Here is a 19,873-nt window from a genome sequence, read left to right as displayed (position 1 = left end):
CTGCTGCTCCCAGCACAGGGGGCGGAGCTTCAACAGCTTGTGTCCTTTTACATGCACTGAAAATTGTTCAAATCGAAGTCAGAAAGATGGAGAGACTCAAGAAGTGAAAACATGTAGGCAACATTTCTGAATGGTTAGTTGGTGAATTTATGTATCTTATTTGTTGTTATCTTCTAGTCATTGATTAGCATATTCTGTCTTGATAATCTAAAAATTGTGTTCTGGGGGCGGGACGGGGCTTATGTAAATTTTAGGGTTCATGATGTCACTAACCCGGGAGGAATGTTGTGCTGTCCCTACCAGTCGTTTGTTGTAGTCCTTAAAAAGCAATTTCTTTAAAAGAAAATATCTCCCTTTGCTTTGAACTTTGAGCGTCGTAACTTTGCAGATGTTGTTTATGCTCAATCAACAACATACCAACTAAAGTTAGAAAAGTGAAATTATATTCAACCACCCCTTTAATACACACATTTCTATGGCCTCTAAATGATCAACATGATCAAAACTTTGCTGAAAAACCTGTTGTATTGTACGTGATCTACTACATGCCTTCTGTCGTCTGATAGTTCATACTCTTCTGGCAACTTTTTCTAAAAGAAAAATCATGTTAAATGTGAGTATCAAATATGATGCATTTGGCTTTTGAGGAATGTTTATTTGTATATCTTTCAATTACCATTGTATTGCATTGCATTATATGTTTTGCCCCCACAATAAAAACTACAGATCTTTGATCATAAAACTAAGCATTTAAATAATGCTAACTATTTTACTAAGATATATTGTTGAGAGATATAGAGAGACTGACAACTATACTGTAAGTAGTATGTTATATTGTTAAAGACTCATTAATCCAGCTATCAGAATTTTATTTTACTTTTTGGCCATATAAATAACAGCAACTGTAAAAAATAGCATGTTGGCTCAGTTTGGGCCTCTGAATAAATTTGAGGTGTTTTTCCCATCTCAACTATGAGCTCCATATTCTCCTATATCATATTATAACTATGATAGAATTTTTTTTAAATAATATTGTCTAAACGTTCAATAAACCCATTTAAAAAAAAAATCATGCTTTACAGGGTTAAATGTTCAATGCACTACTTTATATAGTTTTTTATTTTATTTTTTATAATTTAACGACATGCCAGCTTCCGTAGCTATTTTCATGATGGGAAATAGGTTAAAATATGAACAGCAAAAAAACAAACTTTTTTGTTCAAAAGGTTTGTAAAGTTGATCTTTGATCATAAAAACAATCTACTACTAAATCTGGCCTCACTTCATTAAAATATTTTCAAATGAATCAACAAAATAGGAAAGAGTCCTAGAGGAATGAAAAGCATGAAATGATGCCAAAATCTCGGGACTCTTGCGTAAGGTGCATAATGCAGGACCCTCACCCTTTAACAGACTTTTTAGTTTGGAGTGGCCTATAGGTAACAAAAATTTACTGGAAAAATATTTTGGATATTTAAAGGTGCAATGCGCAATATTTCATGTTAAAAATACCCGTTTTTCTAACCCATACATGCTTAAACAATTGCCTGATGGGCTGAATGAGCCCTTCTCTGATCACTGCGATTGCCTCTATAATCCTGTACAGTAAAATAAATAAGAGGGATTCGGGACGGAATTTGAGACTGGGCGTGACGTCATGAGCGTGCACACCTCTGGTTGCAGTTTCGCTTGTCGCCAGAGGGGGCATAGTTCTGCAAAAACTCAGAGACTTGCGCAATGCACCTTTAAGGACCTGGGCTAAAAAAAGTCCAAAATTCAATCCCCAGTAAGTGACACAGTAAGTCCAAACTTTCTGAAATCAAAGTCCAGGTAGCATCAGTAGGGCTGTACATCTAATTAAATTTTCTTTAAATTATATTAGATGCAAAAACTAACAGAGTCACACCACAGCTGAAAATTAGCAGCAGATGCATAATCAACATTTATTGCTATGATCAATCATACTTAAAAACAACCTTTCCACTTTTTTTTTTTTATGTACCTCAAATACAACTGTCCAGCACCAGCACTGAATTTCAGGCAGTATAAAGCAGGTGTTGATACACAGCCCCCATTATCCCCCACATCAGTGCTTGTTAGTTAGCATGCCTGAATGATTTCTAAAACAGGGCTTGAAGTCCTATGAATAGAGTCGTTTCTCCAGTGTCGACTCCTCCAGCGGATGTTGGAAATCAGTGTTTTGCAGGAGGCGAAGGCCAGGCACAGTGAATCAGGCAGCATGGCACCCATCCCTGGTAGGGCACTGTCCTTTGGGTTTACACTCACAAACTCAAGAGAAATAAAATGTTTGCCATTATAGATCTCTCCAAATACGCTTAGAAATATAATTCTTTTTTTTTTGTACAACAGTTCTATGTTAAAACAACTCAACACTGTAGCTAAAATACTGCACTATAGTAAAATATCCCCAACATTGGTAAATAATGTGACCTAAATGATTCTGTCTTCCTGCTCGGGCCATCTTCACGAGACTTTATTATTAAGATGATGATTCAGGTAAACGTGACTGTACTACACAAAGGCGTGTTGTTTTTCTTTTTGGAAAACGGTGGCAGTTTCCAGCCATTAGCTCACGTCACAGTGGCTGAACTATTCGGTCCCGCTCTGATAGCTCAGCCTAATGGCCGACTGGAAAACATTCGTTCGCATGTTGATTATTCGGCTCCGTCTTCATCTGTGAGAGTTTTCAGGTGATGTGGTGTTCGGATGATTATAAAAACACAAGCCAGAAGTCTTCAATAGTAAAAATGTCTCATGCTGACTCTTTTCATGACGTCCCTTTTGATTTTCCTTTTAAAAACAGATCAATTTCAGGTTATCCTCCTTGGAAATGTCCTCTTCCGTGGGAAAATGAACTTGATAATCTAGATGAGGAGAAAAAAGTAACACTTTTACACCGCGATGAACATGATGGGAGTGAATGTAAAATCTCCTAATGAGAAGTGCAGCAGTTCCAGTGAGTGAGTTTATACCCGTCACACACTCTCCGGATGAAAAACTAGCGGCCTCCACTTGCGTTCACTAGACCATGGAAATCCTCCCAAGCTCTAAAAGATCACACACACAATATATCAATTTAATACTATCAAGTATATCGATACTACAAATAAAAACAAAAAAAAAAACAAGACTTTTTTTTTAAACTAATGCATAATTTGACTTAAAACTCTTGACTTCTGCCATGTAATAAATGTATGCATCTCAAAGATATATTGTATGATGGTCACATGACAAGCTTTATGCAGTTTCAAGTCGTTTAAAAAAGTTGTGTCCTGTAATACCATAGTAATAACAGTAAATTATGCATAATCACATGCAACTAACCCTCAACCAAACCCTAACCCTATAGTAAGTACATGTAATTAATTAAAATTACTCAGTACTTAAATATATAATTACACTGTAACAATGACACATTAAAATAAAGTGTAACCTACATTTCTTTACTATCGCTTTTAACCAATTTATCCTTTTTACATTTTTTCAAAAAAACAAAACACTTACTGAGCCCACATTGTTAAACTGTAGTGTATAATGTGTGTGTGACTCACTTGATGCTGTCCGTGTGTGTTTTGTACTCCATAATGGTGTTAGGAGGCAAGTTGAGGACTCTGCGTAAAGTGTCTCTAATGCGAGCAGTGGTGGCCTGGTCACTGGCTGTCTTATTCCAGATAGAAATGATATCCTCCTTCAAACAAACAAACACAAATATTTATTCAATACAGAACATAGTTATTCTGATGCGTTTACTGGCGCGAGGGCAGGACAACCTGTCACTCATGTGAGATCACAGCAATAGCAAACCACAATGATCCAAGCATACAATCAATTCCCTTCCTACAAAGTAAACGGCAGTACCTGGAAGCGAACGGACACAACGGCCCCACAGATCTCCTCGCCCACCATGAACTGCTCACCCAGCATGGCCAAAATCAGATTCTCCCAGCAGCGTGACGCCAGGCCTTTACGAAGCCGAATGATCCATTTACCTCCACTCTTATTGGCATCATCCTATACAATACAATACAATACAATAGAAATTCTATTATCTATCATTAGAAAAGCTGCGTGCGTGCATGTAATCTGACCAAACTCACCTCCCACATGGGTTTGATTCCTTCCTTAAACAGATGGAAATCGCTGTGACCAGTCATATCACTCGGTCGGATCATGTGACTATAAAAACGCCAGAACTGCTCCACCTACAAACACAAAACAGCTGTTGAACTGTCAGTCATGTGACCTACAGTAAGGCAGTCTAACTGTGCCTGTGTCTGAATGTTCAGTACATGACATGTACATGTGAGTTTGCATGCATGTTACCGAAGCAAAGCTGCCGATCTGTTTAATGTTCTGTTCGTAGCTCTGTGTGCTGGCCGGCCGTCCCGGTGTGCGGCGAGAATACCAGAACGAGTAGTTGTACTGAAGGGGGTGTTCGCCGGCCCCTGGGACCACCGCCTGCAGAAGTAGAGCACAGTTATCTACTGTTAATTCCTGCTCTGTCTGACTGCCATCCAGCTACATACCTTTCTCTTGGTAGTGTTTGAGTCTTTCTCCTCTTCCTCATTTTTTTCCTTCTCCCCGTCTTTCGGTGAGCAGTTGTCCTGGTCGTGATCTCCACTGTCATCATCTTTCAGCCTTAAATGGAGACAAAACTCTCAATTTCACTCAAACACAATGTGTTATTTATTACTGTGGCTTCAATCAGAGCAATAATACATAATTCAATCAGGAACTAAAGCACATGCAGTGGCTTCCAACTGAAAAAAAAACGACAACTCAAAACTATATATGTGTATATATATATATATATATATATATATATATATATATATATATATATATATTTACTAACTAATTTAGTACATTTATGTTATAGTGTCATTTATATAAAGCTAGTAAATAAAGTGACATCTATCAGATAAGTGTTATAAATGAGTATATATAGTGTTATATTATATGAGTATATACACTTCTTTTTTATTTATTTACATGTACTGTAGTCAACATTTCAAGTGAATCAAAAAAGTTCATCAAAGTTGTCCTAAGACAAGAACGGGTATTGTTCAAAATGCATGTATAACTTTGATGAAAGGTTTTGATCCACTTTAAAAGTTGACTACTGTATAATAATCACATTTACATTGTACGCTTTTAAAAAAGTACCATGAAAGTTTTTTTGGAGAAACATGTTAATATACATGTATTTCAGTGCCATGGTACTGCCACTGTACATTTTATAACATCCTATAATATCCACTGTACTTTCCTGAGGATGTTATAATCGTTAACTTTATTACAGAGGACAGAGGCCATTGTCTGAGTTTTCAGGAACAGACTAAACTCTTATTTGAACCTGCGCTTATAATGCTCAGTGGTTGAGCATGGAAAGTTTGCATACATAATAAAGTACGCTGGTTTTGTAACATGATTATCTACTGTAGTTTTGTGTTCACGTGTCATGTATAGCGTGTTTCGGTATGCACAACGCCTCGCATGTTAAAAGCAGCCTAAAGCCCCACATGTCATTCCAGCAGGCTGAAGAGTTTGAGCCCGGGTCGCAGAGCACCTGCCCCCGCTGCTCACACACACACGCCTAACCCGGTGATCCGTCCTCGGCCTGGAGGCCCTGTCTGTGCACGCAGAACTGCCTCGTTAAGAGAAGATTTGCATGCAGCATTCACCGCGTGCACTAAAACACAATCCACCTGGACACAAAAACGTAGGAGTCCAATCATGCAACTAAACATAGAGACCTCCCAGCCCATGCCAAAGCTCCTAGACACACCTCTTTTTCCCCTCTCCCTTTTCTCTCTCTACGTTAAAGAGACTCTCGAAACGCATGAGTTTGCATTCACGCACAACTAACCCCCGCAAACGTGCTGCATTGTTTTTATTACTCACGCGTCAAATTTGTTGTTCATTATTTTCTAGGTGAGTGTCTATATCCGCTCTCGCGACGGCAGCCCCGTCAATTCCGCAGCAAAGGCGGCGCGCACTAGTGGTGGTGGCGGGCGCGCGCATAGTACCGTGGTTGGTGACGCGCACGCTGTTCACTTGGTGAATATCTGTATTTTGTTGCAGAGAGGGACTGTGAATCCTATGGAATCTTGTTTCCGCCACTGAATAAAACATTTTAAAAGATAATTGCGACTTTTTATCTCACAATTGCGAGTTTACATCTCGCAATTCTGACTTTATTTCTCAGAATTGCGAGATATAAAGTCAGAATTGCGTAAAATAAAGTCAGAATTCTGAGATATAAAGTCAGAATTCTGAGATATAAAGTCAGAATTGCGCGATATAAAGTCAGAATTCTGAGATATAAAGTCAGAATTCTGACTTTTTTCTCGCAATTCTGACTTTATATCTCAGAATTCTGACTTTATATCACGCAATTCTGACTTTATAACACATAATTGCGAGTTTATATCTCGCAATTCTGACATCTTTTCTCAAGAAAAAAAAAAGATTTTTTTTTTTTTACCTTAGAATAGTTTATATCTCACAATTCTGACTTTATAACACGCAATTGCGACTTTATATCATGCAATTCTGACTTTATATCTCCCAATTGCGTGATATAAAGTCAGAATTCTGAGATATTAAGTCAGAATTGCGTGATATAAAGTCGCAATTGCGAGAAAAAAAGTCAGAATTCTGACTTTATAACACGCAATTGTGACTTTATTTCATGCAATTCTGACTTTAAAACACGCAATTGCGACTTTAAAACACGCAATTCTGACTTTATATCTCGCAATTCTGAGAAATAAAGTCAGAATTGCGAGATGTAAACTCGCAATTGTGAGATAAAAAGTCGCAATTATCTTTTTTATTTTATTATTTTGTGGCGGAAACAAGCTTCCATAGTATCTGTAAACTTATAAACTATTAAACTAATAAACATGTTGGTGGATAGTTAATGTAAAAAATAAAAATAAAAGTTGCCTAAAGTTTATCCATGATTTATTAAATGAAGCATTTTCACCACAATGACAGTTAGACCTATATATTAAAAAAAGTAAAACCTTTTTTTTTTGCTTATATATATATATATATATATATAAATAATTTAATAATGGTCAAGTAATGCCATGTACTGTGATGTTGATCATTGGGGAATAGACGCTAAATTTTCTTTTTACACAAAATATGAATAAAAATGAGTTGTTTATTCAAGAAAGTTGTATAGATGTCTCATTTATATGCAAGCAAAATAATTCTATTTGTTTTAAGAATGATTTGCAAAGCATTCAAATAAAGTAGGATTCAAGCATTTAAATTCAAAATAATTTAATGAATATTTATACATATAATAGACACGCACAGGAGGAGGAAAGGGTCACAACAGTATTTGAGTCACATAGCGAGTCATTGTGCAGCGTGTTCCAAGGGCTGGATCAGGGCGGCAGTGACGCCGCAAGTTCATCACTAGTGCGGCACTAACAGGCCTGCGGACCCTCTCACACACACACACAATTAGCGCTCACAAAGGCCGACGGGGCAGCGCCTGTGTGAGGGGCTCCAACTCTGCGGCACACTTCAGAGAGAGCTGGAGCTTCAGTAGAGCCGCACACCCTTTAATCAATCAATGTCTACCCTTCTTTTGCCAATAATACCCCCATATTTATTCATCCTCTGCATCTTTGTTTTTCTAACGATCCCTGGTTCTTTTTGCTTTTCTCTCTTTCTGATGCATCTATCACAGTAACCTTAAATATCAAGTAATACAAATTCTAGCAGTAAATCCAACAAAGTGTTAATAATGAATAACAACATGGCAATGCCTGTTTTTAGATAATCTAGTAAACGAAACACTCAAAAATAAAAGGTACTTTTAATTTGATTATTTTCACCTTTGCTTTGGACAAAAACCAAAAGATAAGATAATTAATCATAAATCTGTGATCATTCACAATAAATAAATACATTACATTAAAGTTTTACAATAAAAAATATATTACAATAATTTTATAAAATGTATCGTTCCAACACAAAATTCTGTCCACATTCGAAGCCGTCACACACACATCAGCGAATGCTATATTAATAGGCCAAGAATCCTTGCGACCATTGTGACAAATCCCTACATGTTATATACCATGATTTATCCAGTGCCGATGGCTTTTGGTAGTTGTTTGAGGGGAGTGATGTGCACCAGTGGCTCCCATTAGAGATCAGCCCAGTGGACGAGGCTATGCTCGGGCTTCATGCCACACACCCTCTCGTGAGATTTCATCTCAACATGGGCATCTGATCCACTTCCCCAGACTGTCATCTCATCACAGAGATACAGGAGACCTGTGAGAAGAGGTAATATTAGGTAGTTTTATTATAATATTAGGTAATATGAGGTAGTTTTGTAATATTACAAAACTAATGGTACATTAGCTTTCATGAAACTACTTGTGGAGAGCAGTGGAAGTAAAACAAAATACAGAACTGTCATTACAGAAACGGTACAAACAATTAAGCAAATAAGTATTTAGCAGGCGGGGGGGGGGGTATAAATACATGTTAATATTATTCATATTTAATAATACATTACAATTAAACATGAAAAAATGTATCTATATCTCGAGTGAATTTTCAACTAAAGTTTTATTTATTTTTCAAATTGAGGAACCATTGTTTCAAAGTAAATTATAAATGTTTTATGCAAGACATAAAAGTGTAAATTTAGTTTAAAATGATTCTAAATCATAAATGTTATTTATAATGATCTTCTGCAAAATCATTGCTAATGCATTATATATTGATTTATATTTTGTACTATCCCTAGTAGCTAGAACATCTGAACATGAGTGTTAAATGAGCTGAAAGATTGTTACCTCCTGCACAGCATGGCCCAGAAGCTCTTCACTCAGCATTGCTTTCCTGAGGAGGTTGACAACATTAGTACTTCACCAAATCAGAGCCAAAGATTTACATCTTAATATCAACCAGCAACACTTTCTTAACAAAGAATTTCAACAGTGTTTCTCAGAAACCGCTTACTGCACCTTTAAGGGACATGGTGATTGAAAAAATATGAGATGGGAAGAAAAAATAAATGTCAATGCTTTTGCGTTCTTGATGTGTTCAAGAAAAAGCATTGATTTTTCCACCAATCTCTTTTATTTTTTTCATTGCCATGTCTCTCTGTACTACAGAGTGTAGGCAGAGTGCTTACCGGTGTATCCTGCGTAGAAGAGTAAGCGTGAAGTGAGCGCTGAGATCCGGCTGGTAGGTGGAGGGAATTACGACATACTCGCCCGGGTGAAGATGGGAAAACACACTGACCTCCTGGGAGTGGGCATGAGGAACACAACTAACCACAGGACACATGGAACCAGGGGTTAACAGGGAGCCAGAACCACCGGCAGGTACCTGGACACCAAAGGCATACCAAAAAAGGAATTACTATTAAATGTTAGACACCTACACCTTACTAATACTAAATTACTATATCATTTCTAAAACAATTATGATTACAACTGAACATTTTTAGCACAATAAACACACTTTAGCTTTTAAGCAGTTTAGTCATATCATAAATCCCTTAAAACTTATTAGAAATGAATCATTTCTGACCTTATAAATATGAAAGCCGATGGCATGGAGAGCATTCTCTGGCCTGTTTTGGTGAAGAGTGACCCTTACGTTGTTACCTCCAGGGTCATAGGTCACAGTAAGGGGTATACGGGGGTTGTGTCCATGTGTGGCAAAGTTGCGACTTCCCCCAGCAGTAAAACCAACAGACCAAGAGCCAGGAGAGCTGATGGTTTCCCACTCGCCCTCTGAACAGTGCTGAAGAGGAGGAGGAGTTGACTTCATCACACTGGAGAGAAAAACACATTATAAACCAATAAGATGGCTTTACTGCATCAAATCGTATATGTAGATGCAGTGTGAATATGACCACTAATAATTGGTGTCATTTTTATACAGTATATTTACACAATACTGTTCAAAAGTTTTGGGGTCAGTAAGATTTTTTTTAAAGAAATAGAAAAATTAAATTGATCAATAGAGACAGTAAAGACATTTATATTGTTACAAAAGACTTCTATTTCAAATAAATGCAGTTCTTTTGAATATTCTATTCAAAGAATCCTGAAAAAAAACCCCACTGTTTCCACTAAACACTACACGGCACAACTGTTTTCAACACTGATAAGAAGAAGAAATGTTTCTTAAACACTAAATCAGCATATTAGAATGATTTCTGAAGGATCATTTGACACTGAAGACTAGAGTAATGATGATGAAAATTCAGCTTTGCATCTCAGGAATAAATCACATTCTATAATCTATTAAAATAGAAAACACAAAACAGTGATTTAAAATTGTAATAATACTTTTTACAGCATTTCTGATGAAAAAATGCAGCCTCTGTGACCATAAGAGACTTCCTTTAAAACATAATAAAATCTTACTGACACCAAACTTTTGAACTGTATCAATCCAGTGTGTCTTTGAGCAGTGACCTGAGAGAGGTAGAGCAGGAAGAGTGAACTCTCAAGAGGAAGCGGCCCTCGGCTCCCTGCAGGAAGGTACTGGGCACCAGCAGGTAAAAACCAGGATTCAGGTGAGTGTTTACAACCACTTCCCGATCATACGCGTGTGTGTGTGACACAAGCGGAGGCTTGTTCAGTGTCCGCACCAGGTTAAAGTGTTTCTTCTCCACCTAAAACATATTATATATCACATATGACAGTGTAATATGTTCAAGCACTCAAAAAAAGATTGTTTTGTGATTCTCTAACCTTCCACACATGTATTGCAATGGCCTGGAGGAGTGGATGCTGCTGAGTGCCGCCCTCTGCTGGCGGTTCAGGACGTCCGTACTGAAGCAAAGACAGCAACACTTCTCCTCTCTCGCACACTTTCAACCAGAACTTAGGGTTGCTGATGAAAGTGCTGTTGTTACGGCAACCGCCTGCAGAGTGACCTTTGACCCAGCGACCTCCAATCTGGTGGCTGTGGGTTAGAAAGCTTCCTACATGAAAGGAAATATAGTACCACATTAATATAAATATTAAATAAATGTCTACCTTTATTTTTTTTTAAACCTTCAAATGATTCACTAGATATATAATTTATAAGACAGCAAAGGTCTGGTGATGTAAATGCTCTAAAGAACGTATAGCCAATACCTGTGTAGATGCTTTGGAGATGTCCAGCAACACTGATGGGATAGCCCACCGTGACCTCATCAAATTCCTGCTGGAATTCTGTCACGTCCATCCAGAATTCCCCCTCTGCTGTGCGGCGCAGTAAAGCCTGAGAGCAGGAGGCCTCCAGAGAAGCCCATCCTGATCCGCTGTCGAGAGAGACCGACAGAAGCAGAGTCAGACAGAAGCAGCCTTTCCAATATCGACAACATATGTGTATGATTGTTCCAAACAAATGACCACCAATATGTTTAAAAAAAAAAAAAACATAGTAGGTTTTCTAGAGACAATCTAAGTTAATACTAAGTTAATCAGATCCAATTGTTCATTAACCACTAATTTTAAAGAAATAGTGTTTTAAAAAATAACATTTTAGTGAAAAAAAATATTGTTAATTCTCACTTTGTTCTTCAATAATAAAGTTTTGATTAGGTCAGGTTGCATTCAGTCTAATCACAAAAGTTTAAATAGTTCAATGCATCCGAAGCTCAAATAGGCACTACATATGATCATTGTTGCTCTCCATTGGAAATCAATGGCTTTCGGCCTGTCCCTGTCAATGACCCACACAGCACTGCAGTGACTAATGAAAGTAAAATAAATGCACATTTCTATGAAGAACTTTATTATCTTGTTAGTTAAAGGTATAGCGGAGGATCTTTCCGAATTTTAGATAAGACCCGCCCTCTCCGCTTTTTGAAAAGTTTGATTGATTCACCAGAGTGATTGACAATTAGGAGGACCAATAGTATAGGTGATCCACCCAGAAGTAAAAAATCCTCCGCTATACCTTTAAGTATGTTAAATCAATCCACAAAGATATGATATATTTACAATTATAATAACAAATCTATTTATAGCACACAAAATCAACGTAAAAATGGACTAGTATGTGATCATTCAGCATTTTGTTCCCTCCACACCTCTTCCTCCACACCCCGGCCCAGCTCCTCCTCCCCCAGGGGTTTCTTATCCTGATCAGCTCCACTTGTTCTCCTGTAGTCGTTGTCACATTTGTCCACTCCACCACACTCATGGCGTGGAACTGGCCAAGCTCTGGGACTCCTGCAGAGAGACAGAGAACAGACCCATTACTAGAGCTAATACTGTTCATCATACCTGACTGAACTGGGCAAAAAGAAACTCATGTACATTATACCTCCTTATAATACACATTATAATGTACCTGGCTCACAAATCCTTTTTTCCATTGTTATTGCATAAACGAATACTGCAATATTTCTCACCTCTTTTCTCATTAAAAAACAGCAAGGCATGCTATCAAAAATACTTCTATGTGAAACTTCTATAAGGAAGAAACACCTTCCTCTAAATATTTCCTGTGGTATTTTGTGAAAGATTTTCTGCCAATTGTAAAATTGCCACCAAAAAATTCAAGGTATGAATTAGGAACATTGTAAAATCTGTAAACTATTAAAGGGATAGTTCACCCAAAAATAAAAATTCTGTCAGTAATTACTCAGCCTCATGTTGTCCCAACCCCGTAAGACCTTCGTTCATCTTCGGAACACAAATTAAGATATTTTTGATTAAATCTGAGCGCTGTCTCACTCCTCCATAGACTTCTAAGGGACTGAAACTTGCTGGCCCAGAAAAGTTATTAAAGAGATCGTTAATATAGTCCAAGTGACTACAGTGGCCTAATCTTAAGTTTAAAAAGCGACGAGAATACTTTTTGTGCGCTAAAACAAACAAAAATAACGACTTTATTCCACTTTTCATTTCCTTCTCTCTGGGCGTCGAGTCTTTTCGCGTAGTGTTTAAGCGTAGCGCGTCTGTGTTGCCTGCACCACGTAGGCTCACTATTGGCCGACCTCAAACAGGTGTGCATCTAATTTAGGATAATAAATGGAGTGGAGGTGGACATTTTAAAGGCAGACTAACAGGTCTTTGAGGGTCAGAATTCTAGCTGATAGACAGGTGTCCAAATACTTATTTGCAGCTGTATCATACAAATAAATAGTTAAAAAATCATACATTGTGATTTCTGGATTTTTTTTTTTAGATTATGTCTCTCACAGTGGACATGCACCTACGATGACAATTTCAGACCCCTCCATGATTTCTAAGTGGGAGAACTTGTAAGGGTGTTCAAATACTTATTTTCCTCACTGTATATATATATATAATAATCATTTATTAAATGAATTAAATTTCAGCTGCAAAGAATCTACACAGAAGGCAATAGCATCATTATTCAGCTCAATTTAGTTAAAATGTTGTTTCAGGTCGGTTCAATAACTGTCAGTTGCAAGGTAGTGTCAACATCAAGCTCAATTAAATTCAGATTCAGTGGTTACTTTTCTGTCTCACCTGTGGAGGCGCTGTGAACACAGCAGCTGATGGCACATCGCTCCTTCAGCTCCAGTGAGAGTTGAGATAGACTCGTCCCGTTAGCGGTGTGTTGAATCTGGGTGTCGTTGGACTGTGGTGATGACTCAGCCCCTTTTAGACTCCATCGTACCACAATGGTTCCACTCAGGTCCACCACTGCCTCACATACTTGGCCTGCCCACAAACGCTCATATGAACCATGTAGCCTAGTATGAACAACAGTGGCCAACACTTATTATGATTTGGTCAAACATCAAAACAAAATTATATTTTATACTTCACAGACATCTTTGTACCAGCACATACTTGGCATATGCTTTCTCCAAAAGTGCTACCCAGAATGCCCTAGGGCTCTGGCATCGTGAGAAGCAGAGCGTGTCATTGATACAGGGCAGCCGGTCATCCACTCGTACCTCTATCCAGTGCCCGTTCCTCCAGAACCGAAACCTGAACTCACCGTGATAAGCACAGTCGCCCCACAAAGGCTGTTCTGGTGGAAATACCTGATATCAAACACAAACACACATAAAAATACACCTAGAGCACATTCATTTGAAGTTTGTGGATGCAATTGTGAAAGAAACAACCCTCAGCACGAGTCAGCAGTGTTGTCATAATGTTTTAGAAAAAGTTTTAACCTTTAAAGGGGACATATCATGCTAAATCCACTTTTTTAGCCCTTAAATGCATTTTGTTGTATATTTGGAGTGTTTAGAAGTACAGAAAAGTTGAAATTATTCTCTTCAGGTGCTTCGTTGATATCTTTATATTCTGTTTTGGTCGTATTTTTCAACCTGTTCAGATTTTTCTGTTATCTATGACGTTTTGTGAACAATCACGTCACAGTATTTGCAGCGGAACTGCCAAATAAGGACATTGACTTCCAGCCCAACACTTCGAGCGATCCGCCATTATTATTTCTCGCTGCAATTTTGTAGTCCAAGCTAAAAGATGCAGAAGTTACGAGAGGGTAAGTTAAAATGTTCGGTTGTTGGATGTAGTAACCCATACGCTTCATTACACCGTCTAATGTAGATGAACTGCCGCGCTTATGACAGTGCGCATGTTTAACTGAAAGAACGAGCAGAGAGAGAGAGACCCGGTCGCGCGCGCGTTCACTCTCTCTCTTCAGACCCTGGCGAAAGTGTAAACCTTCTCCATACTAGACGCTGTCTTGCTCTCTCTCCCTCGCACATATTAATCAAAATAAATCGACACGGTGGTAAAAGGTCGGAAGACCAAAGTTTCATGTGTAAATACAGTAAGTAACACACCATTGCGATACATCCATATGGAGACGTTCTTCTGCAGGTTCGTCGTCTTCATTTTCATCTCGCTCCGGCTCCGGACTCTGGCTCGAACATGTAAGGCTGGATGGACAAGTCTTCCGTTGTTGACATTTTGTTAATAACGTGTGAATAAAAAGTTTCTGTGCCGCTATAATCGTATCTCTGCTATTAAACTACAAAAATGGCCGAACGGGGTGGAGTTGAACCTCTACAAACTGGAGAGGGGGCGGGGTATGAAGTGTCTCAATTGAGAAGAGACCGCACCAAAACGAGTTGATGTCAGACGCACACCAGAAAAGGGGTAAAAAGGGGGCCTGTGGAGCTATAATAATGAGGAATTCAGACCCAAGCATTGCAGTTCTGCTTTATATAGACTACAAATGTATGATTTATATGTTAAAAGGAACGATTTAAAAGCATGATATGTCTCCTTTAACCTTGGAATATTTGTTTGTGTTCTGTGGAGAAGACGTGGATGAGCTGGTGTACATAAAATAATTGAATAATAGAGTACAACAGTGCCCATCCACTTCTTTTAGCAGCAATGGTTCCGTAAGTATATTTACCATTCATTTTTCTCATAAGGATTTAAATAAAAGTCTCAGTTAAAGAGTTAAAGCCATGAACCAAACCAGCCAGCTAAGAGGTGAATCACAACCTGACAAACCTAGATTTGAAGCAAAAAAGTGTGTGTGTGTGTGTGTGGGGGGGGGGGGGAGGGGGGGGATAGTTTTAATATAAAACTATCAATTTAAAGATGTTGATAATATAAAAAAGCAATATATTTTATGTTTAATGCACAATATCCATATATATATACACATACAAAAATATTTAAGTAGTTTCAATCGTGCAAATACATTTGTTCCTCATGCCAGAAATAGCACGAGCACTTGAAGTACGTCAGAAATAGAACGGGGCATCAGATTACTGTCAGGAATTTGCGCGACCCCTATTTGATTTTGTCGCGTCACTCGCGATTTATGTAGACGCGGTGTAATGTAGTTTTTGTTCAGGAATTCCACTATTAAACACAATTATTTTTAAAAATAAGTTGAAATAATGCTGGCTGATTGCTTCAACAAAAGCATATACCATCATTTAACAACCTCATAGGTTGTTTAACGTTTATAAGTTATCATTAAATATCAATTCCTCTATGGAGAAATCAGAGAAAATTAATGAGAATTTTAACTCTCCGACTCTTGCACTCTCTTATGGTAAAACGTCTCACACATTAAACCTGACAGTGTTCACCTTGTTCAGAAGATGATGGTTCTTGAGTAACATGGAGCAGGCACAGAGCAACCAGCAGTCTCCCAGAATGCCTTGCTTTGGGTGGGCCTGCACAGGGTCATCGGGGAAGAGTTGAGGCTGATTGCAGATGTCCTGGGAAATATGCAAAGAAAGCCAGTTTCTGACAGTTTGTATTGTTATAGACCCAGTGAATTCACTTCACTGGGTCTATAACATTCGCTCATCTCCCTTCTTTTTTAAATGCATGCAATCTGCTACAGTATATACAAAATTACATTTTGTCAATATTTAGGAGTACTAATAGCACACTACCCTTATGAAAAAGAAGTTTATTCAAGTGTGCTATTAGTTTACTTCTTTTAAACTAAAAATAAGAAATAATACTTTCAGTCTACTTTTTATGTGCTTCTCAGACATATACTTAAAATTGTACTTAAGTATATTTGATTTAATGACAGAAAAGTTTAAGTATATTTGGCCTTTACTTGTACTCAATCTTTTGATTGAGATATACTTAAAAGTATAATTAAGTATTCTAAGTATACTTAGTATAAAAATGCTATTTTCTCAGCTTTATGTTTAAAATGTTTGTTTTTTTTTAATCGAAAGTACCCACATTCAAGTGTTGATAAAAAAAAGAATGCATAAAGCTGGAATAAAAGGTTTTTTAAATGGAAAGTGTTAAAGTACAGTTAAAGGTATATTTCAAGTATAAAAAATTGATACCTAAATGGGAACATAGTGGTATACTTAGAGTAAAAATATAATTTATATAATTAGGAAACTATAAGTATGATGCTATGTTCACTTAAAGAAAACTTAAGAATACTTGTAGTATAAAACTACTAAACTACAGTTTAGCTACATGTATTTGACTAGTAAACTATCAGTAAGCTATACATATAAGTTCTCTAGTAGTATAGTTGCAGTACAAAAGAAAAACTTAGTTGTAAACTAGTTGTGTACACAAAGTTTACTAATGTTACACTTCTTAAAGTATACTTTTATATACAAAAAACAAAACAATTTAGTCCCAAGTAGTATTGAAACAGTACACTAACAAGTATACTTCTAGTACATTGATATTAGTATTGATACTTTGCACGTGACGTCAGTTGTACTGGCTGGCGGGCAAGAACGTCATTCTCTAGCAACGAAAACCAGTAAATAATCAAGGATCTTGCCAGGACGTTGACAGTTTTAATATACAAAAGTTGGTGTTTTGAAGTGTACACGACATGCCAGATAGTTGTTGTGCGATTGGATGCACTAACCGCGTTTGTTACCAGCCAGATATCACGTGACTGCAAAGTATCAATACTATCTACATAAAGTATACTTTAAAATATACTTAAACTTTACTTAAGTATACTAAATAAAATAAACTTGAAGTATACCTATTGTTTGTAGGCTAAGTCTTAAAGCTAACCCACTAAAAGCCACAAAACTTTCATTCTAATGTCAAGGAGTATTTAAAATAATGATAGACACCAAACTAAATGAAAATCATTTATTATATGTGTTCCTTCATGTGTGCTCATTTGAATAATAGTGACTATAGAATGTTACCTGTGGGCGGAGCCATGTGACATCACCCAACAATTTGGAGAGAGGCGTGGTGTAATCACAGAAGACTGAGGAATCATCAGCTGGAAAGTCCGGGTCCACAAACATTGCATGGTGCTCAGTCTCCGTCTCCATGGCAACCAGAGCAGCTTCACTTCTGATAGACGAAAGGCCAGAAGTAACAATCACACCTGTGATAATTTGAACATGATTTGAGTTTTAAGACTAAACTTCTTCTAAAAGACTCTGTCAGTAAGAACATTATCATAGCTTCATTGCCTTTGCTCGTTCCTGCACATATGTGTTAGTCAAAGCAATATATCAAAACAAGACATTAACCTGAAAACTAATTTGTCCTGATGAATGTTTTCGAGTTTAAAGTTTAAGCTATATACAGTGGCGTTAAATGCGGCTTTTAATGGGAATTTTGGCTCTTCAACACCGTTTTAGTGACAAACATGTTCAGATATCAAGCATCAGAGTCAGCATTAATCATCCAGAAGTACCGTCATGTCAGCTGAGGCGATAACGCGTTAGACATGCAGCTGAAGGTTTTGAATGACACGATAGGCAAAGAAAAGCATGTAAAATTAAATTAAATCAACCTTGAAATCGCATGCCATCACACTGAGGTAGTTGAAACACACTCAATAGGTTCAAAGAAACAAAAACACTGCACCTGAACACCAAGGCGATTCATCCCATAACCGGAAGGACGCGCGCGCCGTGGACAGCGCTGTCATGATCCGTGGCGGAGCCGGGAGCTGGAGCAGGCGCGCCCCCAGCGGAGCTCCTCAGAACAGGTGCTACAAATGACTTTGCTTTGATTTAGCTTTTTTTTTTATTTCTTTGTATTTTAGCATTCTTATACGACTTATATTTCGTGGTAAAAAAAACATATTGACAGCCTATTAGGCTAATATGAGATAATAAACAAAACAGTAAAAGAAAACAATTATTTTTGATAATATATGATGAATTAAAGTAAGTATATGTAAAATATATGTAATGAATAGGAATTATCAATAGCGGAGTTTTCTCTTTTAAAGAAATACCCCTCAGCAAATATGCAGTGCTCCCCTGGTTGTGTTACGTCGTGATGTAATTGTTTTTTTATTTTTTATTTTTGAATGTCATGTCATGTGTGTCAGTCCACTAGGTGGCAGTAGTGGTCGTTTTTCTGTCTCCAGGCCTTGCACTCAGAAATTAAATGACCTGGCTCGAGACAGTAAAAGCATACAGCTGGTCTCCCTTTGGTTTAGCAAAAGGCTTACAACCACTAGCAACCGGCATGTCATTCTTGTTAACATGAGACAAAGTTTTAGACATGTCTCTTTCCCTAGTCTCTTATCCAAAAGACCTAGTTTTTCCTAGTCTGACGTGGTGAAGAAAACACATTTTTGTTGCAACACAAATTCATCAGAGATAACTGCCTGATCCAGCAGAAAAGTTCATACTGTATGTTCGGAGTACTGCAGATTTAACAATGTCTAAGTCTAAAGACTGCTTAATGTGCAAAGCTGCGGAAACTTCCTGAGCCTTTCCTACTAAACTGCATTGCAGTCAGTGGCAGATTAACTGTTTAATGAAATTGAAATTGAATTGAAATTAAATGCGCATGCTCATGCAGTGTGAATCTGGTGGTAGATCGCACATCCACAAAAAAATTGCCCAATAGCCCATTTAGGTTAATCTGCCTATAACAAGCCATATAACTGTGGCCACTTCAGTTTAGCAGCCACTTGTTCAGATGTAGTGAAATAGGAGTCAACTTCACTCTCACAGAATTTTGGCACTAACACAATGTGTTTACTCACATCAAAGCATAAGTGTGAATCTGACATTGAATGAGCAGGACTTCTAAGAGCTCTAAATCAGGGCACTGGAACAGGCTTAACCTGCATTTGCTGAGCCTGCAAATCAATAACATCACGATCAGCTTACTTCTATAGCCTGAAGCCGGATTCTGAGCCTCACTCTTGTTGCCTGATTAATAGCTCTAATTCATTTATAGTAGTTTAAGTGCCATCATAGGATCATCACAAGATTCAACACTTATGGAGTCAGGAAGAAGCTCCTGATTTACAGTTTTCCCAGCAACCTCTGGTACTTCTTCAATCTCTTCCTTAGACTCATCTCATCTCAAATTCAAGGCACTGATGTTTGCCTACAAAACAACCACTGGCTCTGCAACCCTATATAACTCATTACTTCAGACCTGCGTGC

General features: G+C 37.7%; 2 protein-coding genes across 4 annotated transcripts; both read right to left on the bottom strand.

The window, feature by feature from the left end:
- Positions 1-1,913: 1,913 nt before the first annotated feature.
- eif4e2 (eukaryotic translation initiation factor 4E family member 2) lies at positions 1,914-6,106 on the bottom strand. 2 transcript variants are annotated; one of them, XM_081374205.1, is made up of 8 exons: positions 5,926-6,106; positions 4,548-4,659; positions 4,345-4,479; positions 4,119-4,223; positions 3,880-4,032; positions 3,573-3,709; positions 2,994-3,068; positions 1,914-2,885 (listed from the first exon to the last, which is right to left on the bottom strand). In XM_081374205.1, the coding sequence occupies exons 1-7, from the start codon at positions 5,943-5,945 to the stop codon at positions 3,020-3,022; spliced, it is 711 nt and encodes a 236-aa protein (XP_081230331.1). In that variant the 5' UTR covers positions 5,946-6,106; the 3' UTR covers positions 1,914-2,885; positions 2,994-3,019. The 2 variants fall into 2 exon arrangements, with proteins under 2 accessions (XP_081230331.1, XP_081230332.1); XM_081374206.1 differs by lacking the exon at positions 5,926-6,106 and adding an exon at positions 5,544-5,738.
- A 1,202-nt stretch (positions 6,107-7,308) lies between these two features.
- On the bottom strand, positions 7,309-18,358 carry capn10 (calpain 10). 2 transcript variants are annotated; one of them, XM_081373892.1, is made up of 13 exons: positions 18,327-18,358; positions 17,651-17,838; positions 16,082-16,213; positions 13,842-14,038; positions 13,515-13,741; positions 12,104-12,245; positions 11,163-11,329; positions 10,773-11,005; positions 10,494-10,693; positions 9,598-9,844; positions 9,197-9,393; positions 8,856-8,901; positions 7,309-8,325 (listed from the first exon to the last, which is right to left on the bottom strand). In XM_081373892.1, the coding sequence occupies exons 2-13, from the start codon at positions 17,780-17,782 to the stop codon at positions 8,299-8,301; spliced, it is 1,947 nt and encodes a 648-aa protein (XP_081230018.1). In that variant the 5' UTR covers positions 17,783-17,838; positions 18,327-18,358; the 3' UTR covers positions 7,309-8,298. The 2 variants fall into 2 exon arrangements, with proteins under 2 accessions (XP_081230018.1, XP_081230019.1); XM_081373893.1 differs by having other exon boundaries at positions 17,651-17,804; positions 18,327-18,350.
- Positions 18,359-19,873: the final 1,515 nt, after the last annotated feature.

This window comes from Scardinius erythrophthalmus (genome assembly GCF_964197995.2).
Source record: "Scardinius erythrophthalmus genome assembly, chromosome: 9".
Taxonomy (NCBI): Eukaryota; Metazoa; Chordata; class Actinopteri; order Cypriniformes; family Leuciscidae; genus Scardinius; species Scardinius erythrophthalmus.
This window is presented reverse-complemented; position numbering and strand designations above follow the sequence as displayed.